Source organism: Arachis stenosperma, chromosome 7 (genome assembly GCF_014773155.1).
Source record: "Arachis stenosperma cultivar V10309 chromosome 7, arast.V10309.gnm1.PFL2, whole genome shotgun sequence".
In the NCBI taxonomy this organism is placed as follows: domain Eukaryota; kingdom Viridiplantae; phylum Streptophyta; class Magnoliopsida; order Fabales; family Fabaceae; genus Arachis; species Arachis stenosperma.
Window position 1 is genome coordinate 89,291,833 of NC_080383.1, and position 13,906 is coordinate 89,305,738.

General features: G+C 37.5%; 1 protein-coding gene across 1 annotated transcript; it reads right to left on the reverse strand.

Moving 5' to 3' along the window:
- Positions 1-1,405: 1,405 nt before the first annotated feature.
- LOC130941969 (TPR repeat-containing thioredoxin TTL1-like) lies at positions 1,406-4,999 on the reverse strand. The gene is made up of 7 exons (XM_057870628.1): positions 3,523-4,999; positions 3,254-3,449; positions 2,979-3,163; positions 2,571-2,904; positions 2,294-2,498; positions 2,117-2,223; positions 1,406-2,030 (listed from the first exon to the last, which is right to left on the reverse strand). Exons 1-7 carry the CDS (start codon positions 4,473-4,475, stop codon positions 1,878-1,880), a joined length of 2,133 nt encoding a protein of 710 aa, XP_057726611.1. The 5' UTR covers positions 4,476-4,999; the 3' UTR covers positions 1,406-1,877.
- Positions 5,000-13,906: the final 8,907 nt, after the last annotated feature.

A 13,906-nucleotide genomic window follows, 5' to 3' on the forward strand; every position in this document is an offset into this window, starting at 1 on the left:
GCGCCTAAGAAGCAGAAGTTTTAGGTTTTAACCTGACATTGAAAATTGGAGGCAAGGGTACCTCTAAAGCATCATTAAAAGAGGTTTTAATTGTGAAGAATTGGACACATCACACCTACAATTTACCACCATGTGGCCTTGGACTTATGAAGGGTCCCACCATTTTATGGTGAGCTGCCTTCACGCATTACAATAACAACACAGTTATTGAGTTAAGCAATTGAGAGAGAGATTCAAACAGCTGCACATCAAACACCGACCAACGAGACCCTTTTGGACTCTTTTTAGGGTTAGGTTTTCAAGTGTCCCTTCTTTGAAAGGGAGCACCCTTCTTAAATGCACACATGTGAACGATAAAAGGAAACACACCCCCTTGTCACATAGGGCACTCCCCTTAATCACAACATTAACCCTTTTCAAGCATCATTTTAGCTTAAACAAACAGGGTTATGTCAAATGTGATTTAGTGGTCCACCACTAGAAGGATAATAAAAGAGTTGTGAATTGTATCAACCACCCCTCCTCCCAAGTCCACTCCACCCCCACTATATGAAACATAACCAACCTTCATTTAAAAACACATGTCCCTTTTGCCTTTAGGTGTCAAAAAACATAAAAATGCCATCAACATAAATGTTATAAACCTAACTCAAATTTCCAATCCCAAGACAAAGTCACCCATCACCCTTTTTCCAACCTCATTGCATGAAATCACAATTCTTTCTCAACACACAATAATCACTCCAATCACTCCTTCCTCATCTTCTTAAATAACTGTCTACTTATAAATTAAGGATTTACCTAACTTGTATCCTAAAGATACATTTTAAAAATATAATAATATAATAATAGAAACTTTTTAATGCTTTTAATATATTCAATGCATTAAAAACATAAAAAAAATAATAATTTTTGCAATAATTTTTATAAAATACTTTTTAATGATATGCTTAACCTATGCGTTTAGAACACAAGTTAGCAAAACCCATAAATTAATTGTGCCCAGATACACACATTGGTTTTCTCAATGTACCAATTGGACAGTTATTTAAGATTAGAGGAAGCATATATGTATCAACTAGAAAAGCAAGGAGATATAAGGACACTGCAGAAAAAATGGGAACTTTTATTGATTAAATGGCTAAGAAAGGGAAAAGAAAAAGGGAAAAATGGTAAAGAAAAAAACAGAAAAGAAAAAAGAAACAATAATAACAACATATTCATCCTCGTTTGGCTAACTCATGTAGGTGCCCACCCACCACTCTTCCTATCTCCCTCTAAAGGCTTCCAGTGTTTAGTATATATATAAATATATATTATCACATATATACATGTAGATCCCCCCTCTAAACAGCAATACCACCCTCACCCTCACCCTCCCTTGTGTCTATATATATTGTGTCTATATATATATATATATATATGTCTATCTTAGAAGGTAATTTAAAAATGATAATTAAATCAATTGTACAGACATAAAATCCTCTTCTTCCTTTTTTTTTTCCTTTTTTTTTCATTTTTTTTACCTTAAAGAAACTGATGATACAAGAAGTGCTGACCTAGTAAAAAAGAAAGAAAATTGACCAAGGGAATTTGGGAGGAGCATGGAACCAAAGAGCAATGGGGAATGAATGAATAAATAAGAACTCCAAAAGGGTACTACTAAGACTATATCTCTGGGTTCCAATGGCATTTGACTGCTAAAGAGATATTATTATCTTGGTTTTATCGACTATGTCACAGGTATCGGGAGATCGCTTTTATGATGGGATCAAAGAGACTGGAAGAACCGTAGTTGGGACCGGAGAGTTTGAACGGAGGTTTTGGGCAGTAGCAAGAACATGGGAAATGCAGAAGCAAGTGCAAAGTCATGAATTCTAAAAACTGTAATGCCTCACGGAATGTTCCAACATATCGCGACTGGGGCACACGATTTCCTTCACTCGGCTGCCGTTTTTGTATATCTTGAAGGTTGGTACGATCCTAACATTCTCAGCAGTTGCAACGGTTGGGTTTTCTTGAATATCCACCTTACAAAAATGAAAATTTGCATGCATTAGGAATCTGTCATAAGGAGTAAAGCGAAAAGCAGCATTGATATGTCAAGACATGATACCTTGAGGAAGTTGATGGATGGATATCGACCACATAGTGTATCCACAAAGGGCGATATTTGCTTGCATTGCGAGTTAGATGCAATTTCAAAATGGACAACAGAAACACCTGAAAAATATATAGATGATGATATGAGGAAACTTGATAAGTATCGAGGTGCATTCAATTTGAAGTGTACCTGGTAAAGTTATTGCAGCTCTAAACTGCTCAAGACCCGACACTTGTTCCACTTCACCGCCGAATTTTAAATTATATACTTCTTCCCCACGAGATTTCTTCAATGCAACTTGTGCGTGGAAAAGAGCTTCAGCAACTTCATTGTTATTTGGAAGTTCTTTCCGCAAGACCTCATAGTCCTTGACTGCCTCTTCCCACCTTTCAAGCTGCATTCAACATTAAGAAATGAAATGAAATGGCAAAACTTGAATGACAAAAAATAGAGGAATCTGGTTTACCTTACTGTTTGATGCGGCCCTTCGAAGAAGAGCTTTAGTGTAGTTAGGTTGGATTTTCAAAGCATCATTGGAGTCTTCAATTGATCTTTCCCATTGCCCAAGCTTAAACCAACAAGCTGCTCTGTTGCAATATAGAACTGAATTTGAAGGATCAAGCCTCAAACCATCTCCATATGCGGAGCAAGCTTCGGTAAACCTTTCTGATTTGAAAAGATCATTGCCACGCACTCGAGCTCTCGCCACCATCCTCACATTGTTCACCAAAACAGCAACTTCAACGTTACGGAGGTCCATTTGACTGGCTTTCTCGGCTGCTTTAACTGCATTCTCAAACCTGCAATACATCCATCATCCATTAAACCATATCCAAGGCGACATTTTCATGTTCAAGTTGAAGAAGAAACTCACCTTCCCAATGCCATCTCAATCTGAGCTCTCACGAAATACACATAAGCTTCAGAAAGCATTCCAAAAAATTTAGCTTGAGAAGAGGAAATAGTAAGTGGCTCCGATTTGGGTACATGTATCGAAATTGATTCTGCATCGTCAATTTGGTGTAACTTCAACAGTGCTTCTGCTCTACACATAAAGAGCTGTAAATTCAATTTCCAACCAGTTCAGACAACAGATGACATGAAAAGCTAAACAAAAGAAAAGAAAAGAAAACTTAAGAAAGAGTGTACCTGAGGAGAAGAATCAGCTCCAGCAGCAATAGCAGCATCAACTTCTCTAACAACACTTTCCCAATCCCTAATCCTCCTTACATCTCCGCATTTGGCAATATGCTTTTCAACCAATTGCAACTTGTGCATCTCACACGCATCCAGATGCATCCCAGGGTAACAAAGGTGCTTCCTTGCATTCTCAACTTGCCCCAACCTGCAATTCCATAACACAATTAGTGCAAATCTAACAACCTCAACATCCTAACCAAGAACACAGCAAATCACACCTTAAGAAAAGAGATGCCAAACGATGATGAGCCCTGCCATAATTAGGATCCAACCTCACAGCCTCTTCACACTCCCTCACAGCCTCACCTAGCCTCCCAAGACCTGTAAGGGCCGCCGCGCGGTTGCTCCGGTAGGCGGCACTTGCCGGAGAAAGCGCAATTGCCCGATCATATAACCCTAATGCCTCGGCGAAGTGGCCCCTCTTGTAATGCTCATTCCCAGCTCTCTTCAGCTCCTCCGGATCCGAACCCTGCGTCGCTCCCCTCTTCGCCACATTGCCTTCGCCGCCAATGCCGCTGCTCGACCGCACGCTTGGGATCCCTGGCGAATCAGGCGTGCTGCTGCCGCTCTTTCCGCCGCCGCGAATTATGCTTCCGTGGCCGTAATTCCCCATGCCGGAGCCCAAAACGTCGCTCCTCGAGCTCCGATTCGCCGCCATGCCTGTCTTCACGATCCTACCGGAGGGACAGATGTTTCCGGTGGGGAGGACGTTCAGCGGCGGCGAATTCACGGCTGAGGAGGAAGAGGAGGAGGAGCCTCCGTTCTGACCTGAATAGATTGAATCAGATCTCGCTTGACCCGGTTTCAGGATCCGAGTGTTCCCGCCGCCGGTTGCGGTTGGGCTGTTCTCACTTGAACCAGAAAGCTCGCCAGAGTGGTTGTTGTTGCCGTTGCTGTTGGTGTGTCCCGAATCGGATCTTCTGGAAACCGGGTTGGTTCGACCCGAGAAGGATCCGGATGAGCTTGAGCTGCTACTGGCGGCGGGTCCTCCGTTTCCAGCGGCGCCGACTGCGTGGTGAGCCGTACGAAGCGGCGATACTGGCGAGCCCAGATCGAGTTCGCGGAAATCTGGTTTGTTAGCGTCTCGACTGGCGGCCTCGCAACTCAGTGAGTCACGGAATCGGTCAGTGACCGAATCCAACTCGGTAACGGGCTTCCCCGGATGCGACATTGTGAAGGGCGAGCTGAATGGTTTCTGAATATGGCCTCAAAGTTGGAACTTTCTCGAACCTCTCTTTTCCCCTCTTTCCACTCTCTCTCTCTCTCTCTCTCTCTCTCAAACTGCAATGTGCGAAAATGAAGAAGCTACAGAGAGTGAAGAAGCACGAGTTTCAGAGGCCTGGAACAAGAACAAGAACAAGACATGAATGTGAAGAAGGAGAAAGAAAGGAAAGAGAGAAAGAGATGGGGATCTCGTGATATAAAAGGAGCAAGCAAAGAATGAATGTGAAGTGTCCTAGCTAGAGAGAGAAAAAATAAAAACTATATCTTTGATTTTTCTCTTTTTTTTCTAGTGAGAGAGTGTGAAAAAGAAATTAGCATCGCAGTGATGAGAGAAAGAGAGAGAGAGAGGAAGAAGAAGAAGAATGAGAAGAGAGGAGAAAGAAGAAGAAGAGAGAAAAAAGAACCAGGTTTTGTGTTTTTTTTTTATTTTTCTTTTTTTCCTCTCTTTCCCCTTCTTCCTTCGCCTGCTGCTTCACGAGACAAGGTTTTTACTTCTTTTCTTTCTCTTTTCTTATTATTATAATTATATTTCGATTTTTTGTTTTCATTTTTTTTGGCTTGGACAGATGTCACCCACTCTCGCATGGTAAAACAGTGAAAATCACTCTCTCTAAATTCTCTCCTCACATCCATGCAGCCAAAATTTTCCAATTTCACTTGCCACTTGTCACCAATTTTTGTAACTCTCACAAAAGTAGATAAGTTTTCTCCTTTTCTTTATTTTTTAATTTTGGGATAAATAGCGGAATTTATAGCAGGTGATAACCTCGTGCGATTTCTACAATGAAATTTTCTTTTTCACATGCAAACTCATAAAGGGTAGGTTTTTATATTTCATCTCAAAATGGTACTCATTAATTTCCCAAACTCATGAAAATCCATAATGAAGGAATCGCAGCCTCTAATTCCCTTGTATCTCCTAAAAGTGCAAAATTTCTTAATTATGGGATTTAAAAGCCACATAAGTTTCCCATCACAACTTTGAATGTCATGGAGAGAAAGAAATGGATTCAATTCAATTCAAGAGCCTTCAATCTTGCAAAATGCGGTGTCAATAAAACGGTGCAAATTAAATGCATGCTAGAAAAGTAAGAACAAGTGGTGTTATATGCAGTGTAAAGTCACATGGTCACTCAGAGTTTTGACACAAACAAAAGTGTTTTTTAGGTTTTAGATGGATGGATTTTGTTAACTTAAGAATTTTACTTTTTCTAATTAATTTCAAAATAATAATATCATTTTGCTCAACCAGACAATTATTTAAGAGTAGATCAAGTATTGGACAACCTACGAAACCCATACACCAAATCTTACATTAAAACCTCCCACTATTAAATTGCCTAATCCATGAGTTCGAATGCAATAAATGTGTAATTAAGGCCCCCCAAGATCCAATGCAAGTGCCAAGTAAATCACCCAATAACCCCGCGTGATTTGCCCCTAAATTAGTGCAAAAACCTTTTCTTTTTTCTTTCTTGATTAACAATCTAACATGAATGCAATGTTTTGTTTGGTGGGGGAGGTGAAGGAATTAGAAGCCCTTATCTTCTTCTTCTTATTATTATTAATTTTGCGTTTGTGTTTTGTGTTTTGTGTTAAAATTAAGGAGTGTGTCCAACCAATTAATAATTAATAACCCCTTCTACCAATGGCATTGCATTCTCACACTCATCCATCTACATCTCCAGCCAATACCCACGTGGCAAACAGAGAATGGCCCGTGGGGACCCTACAAACATATCAAAATCAACCCTTTACATTTAGCAGCACCAGCCAGCAAATAAGTTCGTTCATGTCTCTTCTAAGATTTATATTTTTAAGTGAGATTATTGTATAAAAATGTTTTTAACTTTAATATAATATAACAATATTATCTAATTACATTCTTTTTTTAGTTTGCATAAATATTCAAATAGTACGTGAATGAATAAATTATAATATTGATATTAATTGTATAACTAATATTGGGAAAATAGATGCCTGGGTTTTAGTTATTTATTTCTCAATTCTGCTTATTTTTTAATCATGCTTAATAATTACCAAATCAGTAATTATCTGTAAAGAATACATGTTAAATTATAAAATATATATTAAAAATAAATTTGATAATACATATACCAATACATAAATACATACTTATATAATAATTAATTTAATAATTAATTTTTTGTATATACATAGTATTTTTAATTTTTCAAAATGCTACTTTAACTTTTTTTTTTCTTTTCACTTAACTTTATCATTTTCATTATTGTGAAGATGTGAAAATAAACTTTAAATAGAGACATAAAAAAAATCAATTATTTTATTTAGCACCAATTCAATAATTTTGTTTGATTACAATTAGGCATTAAATGCAAGTACTTCATATATAGTAATTTGACTTAACTCAAATAGTAGTATAAGACTAATTGAGATTTAATAGCCCATTTTAAAACAAATATATTTCCATTTTAACAAAAGAACAATCTCTCATCCCATGATCCCTCTCTAATTACACTAAAAAATAAGAAAAAAGATTCATTATTTATTTGTGTCTTAAACACCAACCTACAATGCATAACTAAAGGGATATCCATGTAGCATCAAGCATTATTCAGAAGCATTTAGCAACCCTCCAAAAACCCCATCACCATGAATTCAACATCACTCACACACATCTCACTTGAGACCACCAGTGGGGCCCACAACCACACCTCCATTACTCTATGTTCCTATACAAACCTTGCCCTCTTTTTATTTTTCACAGTTTTTTCTATTTATTTATTTTTTTCAGTTATATTCTGTTCCTCCAAATTATGCTCATGACAATTAATAAAATAAATAAAAAGGATCGAAACTACAGAAATTATTTTTAATATGGAAAGAGAGATGGTGTTTTGGTTGAATATTGATATTTAAAGTGTATTACGGTAGTATGGAAATCATTCAACACGCCCCCACGTGTTGCAACACGCCCCCCACGTGTTGGCTAAGAAACTGCCACGTGTCCAACACGCCCCCACGTGTTGGCCAGAATGCTGCCACATGTCCACCACGCCCCCCACGTGTTGGCTTTCCACCCAAAAAATTCACCCATCTGTAATTACACCAAATACTCCCATTTTCAACAAAAACACCAATATTTTTTCCATACCAAAAAAAATTAGCCTCGAAACTATTTCGTAACATTGTTCAATTTTAATTTATGTGGTTATATTTATTTGAGTGATATATTTCATTTCTACATTGTTGCCACTATTGTGTTATGGTGTTCCTAGATTCCTGAACTCTCCAGATTTTTCACTTTCTTACGCAAACAAAGAAAGCAGCTTAACCCCACTGAGTCAGAGGTTTTATTGTACACGCCAACGGTAATTGACCGTAATACCCTATGCTTTAGATACACAAGATACTAAGAGGTAAAAATCAAAAAGTGATTTTCTTTAGGTCTAAATTTAACATTCTTAAAACAATAATTTTCCTCCTTATTATTGCATACAAAAATCTATAAGAGATAATTAAATTATAAAAAAAATGATATGAACACTAAAAATTAATTATCTTATATTTATGTATTCTATAAAAATGATTAATTTACTAGTTAAATTTTTATATACAAATAATATAGTTATTAAATAGAAATTAAAACAAAATTTTATTTAGAAACTATAAATAGTGTCTTTTAATTAAAAGTAAAACTTAGTTTTCTTATAACAAAAAAATAAAGAGAATAAAAATATCATGTGTAATGTGTATTATTTTTTCAACAAGTTAGTTACAACTTTTATTTTTTATCCAATTGTATTCTTGAAAAAAAATCCCTAATATCAGTTCTTATTGTTTGATGCTTCACTTTGATGTTGAATAACTATTAATTTCAATTAATTAACACATTAAAATGAATTGAAGTCTTGTAAAAACAGAAATTTAGATAGATTTGATAAGTGTGTAGGGGCAAAATGGGGTTTTAAGTGGTTATGTGATGAACAGAAGTAGCTGGGTCATGTGCAGGAGGGAGAGTGTGCCAGCTGGGCCATTCAGGGGAACCCAAATCCCAAATAGTAAGAGTGGCGTCCAGCTACGCAGTTAACGGCACAAGTATTTAACGGCGTTAAGTTAAACGGATTATTGTGACATCATGGAAATGATGAGGGCACCCGATCCCATTCATGCCAGGTTTGCACCAACACAGCCACTGCCCCTTTTTTCTACGGTCACCATCCCCCTCTGCCCCGGGCCCACATGCCCCTCCCTGCTTCTTGGACACGTGGTTACATATTCTCCTGACACGTGTCAGAGTTGTGTGTGCATGTGGCATCATTGTTGGGTAACAGTGCTTGTGAGCTGTTAAAGTGTTGAAACCTACTACCTGCATGCTACTGCTATACTATTACTATCACTTATTATTCTTCTTAAGAGTTTCTCACCCTAGCTTTTAGGGTTTTCAAATCTTTACGTTCAATTAGTTTTTCTTCATTTCATCTTCATTCAAACAATAATTTCATCATCTATATGTTAATTGTTCTTGTTCTTGTTTTTAAATAGGATTATGTATATGTATGTTCGTTATTGATATTCTAGAAAGTAGTTTAGTATAAATCTCTTATATTATTAGGGTTTAATTTAGTTGCATTAACATATAGTTTAATTTTTTTCATATATTCACTTATGCACATTTATATGATATTGAACCCATCTTTATTGCACTTATTTCACACATATAAATATGAAACATAATTACTCTTAGAGTATAAATTAAAATAGTTTCTAATAGCTAGCATGACCAAAAAGAAAATTCTTAATTATAATATAATAAAATTGAGATTGATGATTTTTTTTGTACTGTCAATTTTGTACAAACTATAACATTATGCTATGCATACAACTAACACATGATTAATTTAAGTAAAATATTTTCTGAATTTTCTTAATCTTTTAAATGATTGTCAATACTGAGGGAATATGTTTGACCGAGAATAAAAATAGAATGATATATTTTCATAAAATAATTTGACATGTAGATTACTCGTAGAATGTATGCAGAAAACTTTGTAGCTTATTTAGTTTTTATGGCAACCGAATTAACCTAAGATTGGTTAAGTATAAATCAACTTAATCAAAACATAGCTGCAGCCTAATCTATTATACACTACCACAGGCTCGACTTTATTTAAGAACCGAATCCGAGGATTCTTAATTGTGCTGATCAACAAGCAAGATTAGGCGGTGACCACCGTACTTGCAGTTAGAGAATACTTAGCTTTAATTTCAGGTTTGAAAAAATATGTTTTTTTTGTGACTGAAATAAATTAAATAAAAAAAACAAAACAAATAAAATAAGAAACTGTTTAAATAGAGGGACAGTTCTGGTTAAAACTACTCTTAAACTCTTCTCAAGATGAAAGAAGCTCCACATGCGAAAGTTGTAACTTCATCGCCATCTTTGCCATAGTATCTGTCACCGTGTTTGCATTTCTCATAATCAAACGAAAGTCAACACGCCAATTTCAATGCATGATATCTCTTATTTTGAGTACCAATGGATCAATAAACCCAAAACCATCTTGAGTAACAAGATTAAATACTTCCACACAATCCGTCTCACAAATAACATCTCGTTGACCTACATCCCAAGCTAAGAGATATCCTCTCCAAATAGCAAACAATTCTCCTTGAAGAATACTATTACTCTCAATCATTCCCAAACACCCCATTTGCCAACTCCCATTACAATCTCTAATAACACAAGCAAAACCAACATTATCACCCGAACCAAAATAACTAGCATCACAATTAATCTTAAAAGTACCAATGGATGGGGGATTCCAAAAACCATTTAGAGTAGAGGGAAGGGACATACGTTGTAATTCAAAAATATTCCTAAGCTCCTTTTCTGAAGTTAATGCCACACAAATCACTTTTTTCGGAGGCCAAATTTCATGGGGATTAAATATGTCATTATTCCTTACTCGCCATATCTACCAAAGTCCCGAAAAGAACTTGAACGGATGCTCTCTGCTATGATACAAGAACCAGTTCTTCAAATCCAAAGGATGACAAGAAATATCCAACCTATGCCAGACAAGTTGAGCTTTTGGACAATCCCGAATACAATGTAAAACCGATTCCTGGCTAGAAAGACATCTTGGACACCTATCCGATGACGACATCCCTCTTCTAAAGCGAAAACTTGCAGTAGGAAGAGCCTCCTTAAGACACAATCAAGCCAAAAACTTATGCTTTTCCGGAACAAGCTGACGCCAAAGCCAAAGCCAATTCTCCCGCTCCTCCCAACCAAACAGTTGCTTACACAACTACAAGTAACCATTGCGTGAGTTATAGACTTTGGCAGCAGACCCACTCCAATACCAACCCACTTCCGGACCTGCTTGTTCATCTGGATTGTAAGAGAGAATATTATCTTTCAGATTTTGAGATAAAGGAGAATAAAGAGTATCCAAATGCCACCTACCAACCGACCAAATATCTTGTATCCGGAGATTCGAATCAGAAATGTGAACATAATCCATCTCATTAGATAACCGTCATTCTCTCCTCCAGCTAGAAAACCAAAAATTTTGGTTCAAATCTCTAATACACCAAGCAAACCCATCCTTCAACACTTCCCAAGCCTTGCAAAGACACCTCCAAATGGGAGAGTCCTTGTTCTTAGGATAACTAAAACAGTCATTTAGAGATAATCGGTACTTGGCATCCAACAATTGGACCCATAGCTTGTTTGGCTGCTGGAAAAAAGTCCAAACTAGCTTCCCAAGAAGAGCAATATTTACACAATAAGGATCTCTAATCCCCAAACCTCCATATTTTTTTGGAGTAACTAATACCTTCCAACTAACAAGATTCAATCCTCTTCCATCAACTTGTCCTTTCCAAAGAAAATTCCTCATCATAGACTTCAATTTACTAATGATTCCTTTGGAAAAAATAAGAGACCTGCATTTGGTACGTGGGAATAGCGGCGGCAACAGAATTAACCAAGCAGAGTCTACCAACCCGATTGAGTAAACTCCCTTTCCAACTTGCTAGCCTACTCCGAACCTTATCCAGGACACCATTGAAAGCTGAACGAGTCACCCTAGAATGGCTAAGGGTAACTGGTGCACGAATTTGTGATTCGCACAACTAACCAGCAAGTGCACTGGGTCGTCCAAGTAATACCTTACGTGAGTAAGGGTCGATCCCACGGAGATTATTGGCTTGAAGCAATCAATGTTTATTTTATTTGTCTTAGTCAGGATGTCAACAAAATTGTTTGGATTACTTGAACAATAGAGTTACTTGTTTATAAAGGACTGGGGAATATGTTACTTGTTGTGCAGTAATGGAGAATATGTTGGAGTTTTGGAGATGCTTTGTCCTTTGACTTCAACTCTTCCTTGAAATCCTCTTCTCACACGCAGATTCCTTCCATGGCAAGCTCTATGTAGGGTGTCACCGTTGTCAGTGGCTACTTCCCATCCTCTCAGTGAAAACGTTCCTATGCTCTGTCACAGCACGGCTAATCATCTGTCGGTTCTCAATCAGGTTGGAATAGAATCCATTGATTCTTTTGCGTCTGTCACTAACGCCCAGCCCTCAGGAGTTTGAAGCACGTCACAGTCATTCAATCCCAGAATCCTACTCGGAATACCACAGACAAGGTTTAGACTTTCCGGATTCTCATGAATGCCGCCATCAATCCGACCTATACCACGAAGATTCTGTTGGGGAATCTAAGAGATATTCATTCAGTCTGATGTAGAACGGAGGTGGTTGTCAGGCACACGTTCATGGATTGAGGAAGGTGATGAGTGTCACGGATCATCACCTTCTTCACAATTAAGCGCGAATAAACATCTTAGATAAGAACAAGCGTGTTTGAATGGAAAACAAAGGAATTGTATTAAATCATCGAGACGCTGCAGAGCTCCTCACCCCCAACAATGGAGTTTAGAGACTCATGCCGTCAAAAGTATGTAATTCAGATCTGAAAATATCATGAGGTACAAGAAATGTCTGTAAAAGTTGTTTAAATAGTAAACTAGTAACCTAGGTTTACAGAAAATGAATAAACTAAGATAATTGGTGCAGAAATCCACTTCTGGGGCCCACTTGGTGTGTGCTGGGGCTGAGACTAATGCTTTCCACGTGTGGAGGCCTTTCCTGGCGTCAAACTCCAGGTTATGACGTGTTTTGGGCGTTCAACTCCGGATCATGACGTTTTTCTGGCGTTTAACTCCAGACAGCAGCATGAACTTGGCGTTTAACGCCAAGTTACGTCGTCTATCCTTGCGCAAAGTATGGACTATTATATATTGCTGGAAAGCCCTGGATGTCTACTTTCCAACGCCGTTAAGAGCGCGCCAATTGGACTCCTGTAGCTCCAGAAAATCCATTTCGAGTGCAGGGAGGTCAGGATCCAACAGCATCAGCAGTCCTTTTTCAGCCTAAGTCAGATTTTTGCTCAGCTCCCTCAATTTCAGTCAGAAAATACCTGAAATCACAGAAAAACACACAAACTCATAGTAAAGTCCAGAAATATGATTTTTGCTTAAAAACTAATATTATTTTACTAAAAACTAACTGAAACATGCTAAAATCTACATGAAATTACCCCCAAAAAGCGTATAAAATATCCGCTCATCACAACACCAAACTTAAACTGTTGCTTGTCCTCAAGCAACTAGATAAATAAAATAGGTTTTAACAGAAATGAAGAAGTAATAATATTCTCGAGTTTTAATTGAAGCTCAGATTCTTATTAGATGAGCGGGGCTTGTAGCTTTTTGCCTCTGAATAGTTTTGGCATCTCCCTGTATCTTTAAATTTTCAGAATGATTGGCATCCTTAGGAACTCAGAATTCAGATAGTATTATTGACTCTCCTAGTGTAGTATGTTGATTCTTGAACACAGTTATTTTATGAGTCTTGGCCGTGGCCCTAAGCACTTTGTCTTCCAGTATTACCACCGGATACATAAATGCCACAGACACATAACTGGGTGAACCTTTTCAGATTATGACTCAGCTTTGCTAGAGTCCCCAGTCAGTGGTGTCCAGAGCTCTTAAGCACACTCTTTTGCTTTGGATCACGACTTTAACCACTCAGTCTCAAGCTTTTCACTTGGACCTTCATGACACAAGCACATGGTTAGGGACAGCTTGTTTTAGCCGCTTAGGCCTGGATTTTATTTCCTTGGGCCCTCCTATCCATTGATGCTCAAAGCCTTGGATCCTTTTTACTCTTGGCTAGTGCCCATGGCTTGTGAATATTGTGTTTTTTTTTTTGACTGCTTTTTCTTGCTTCAAGAATCAATTCTATGATTTTTCAGATCATCAATAATATTTTTCGTGTTCCTCATCCTTTCAGGAGCCAATATTTATCAAATTCAAAGTA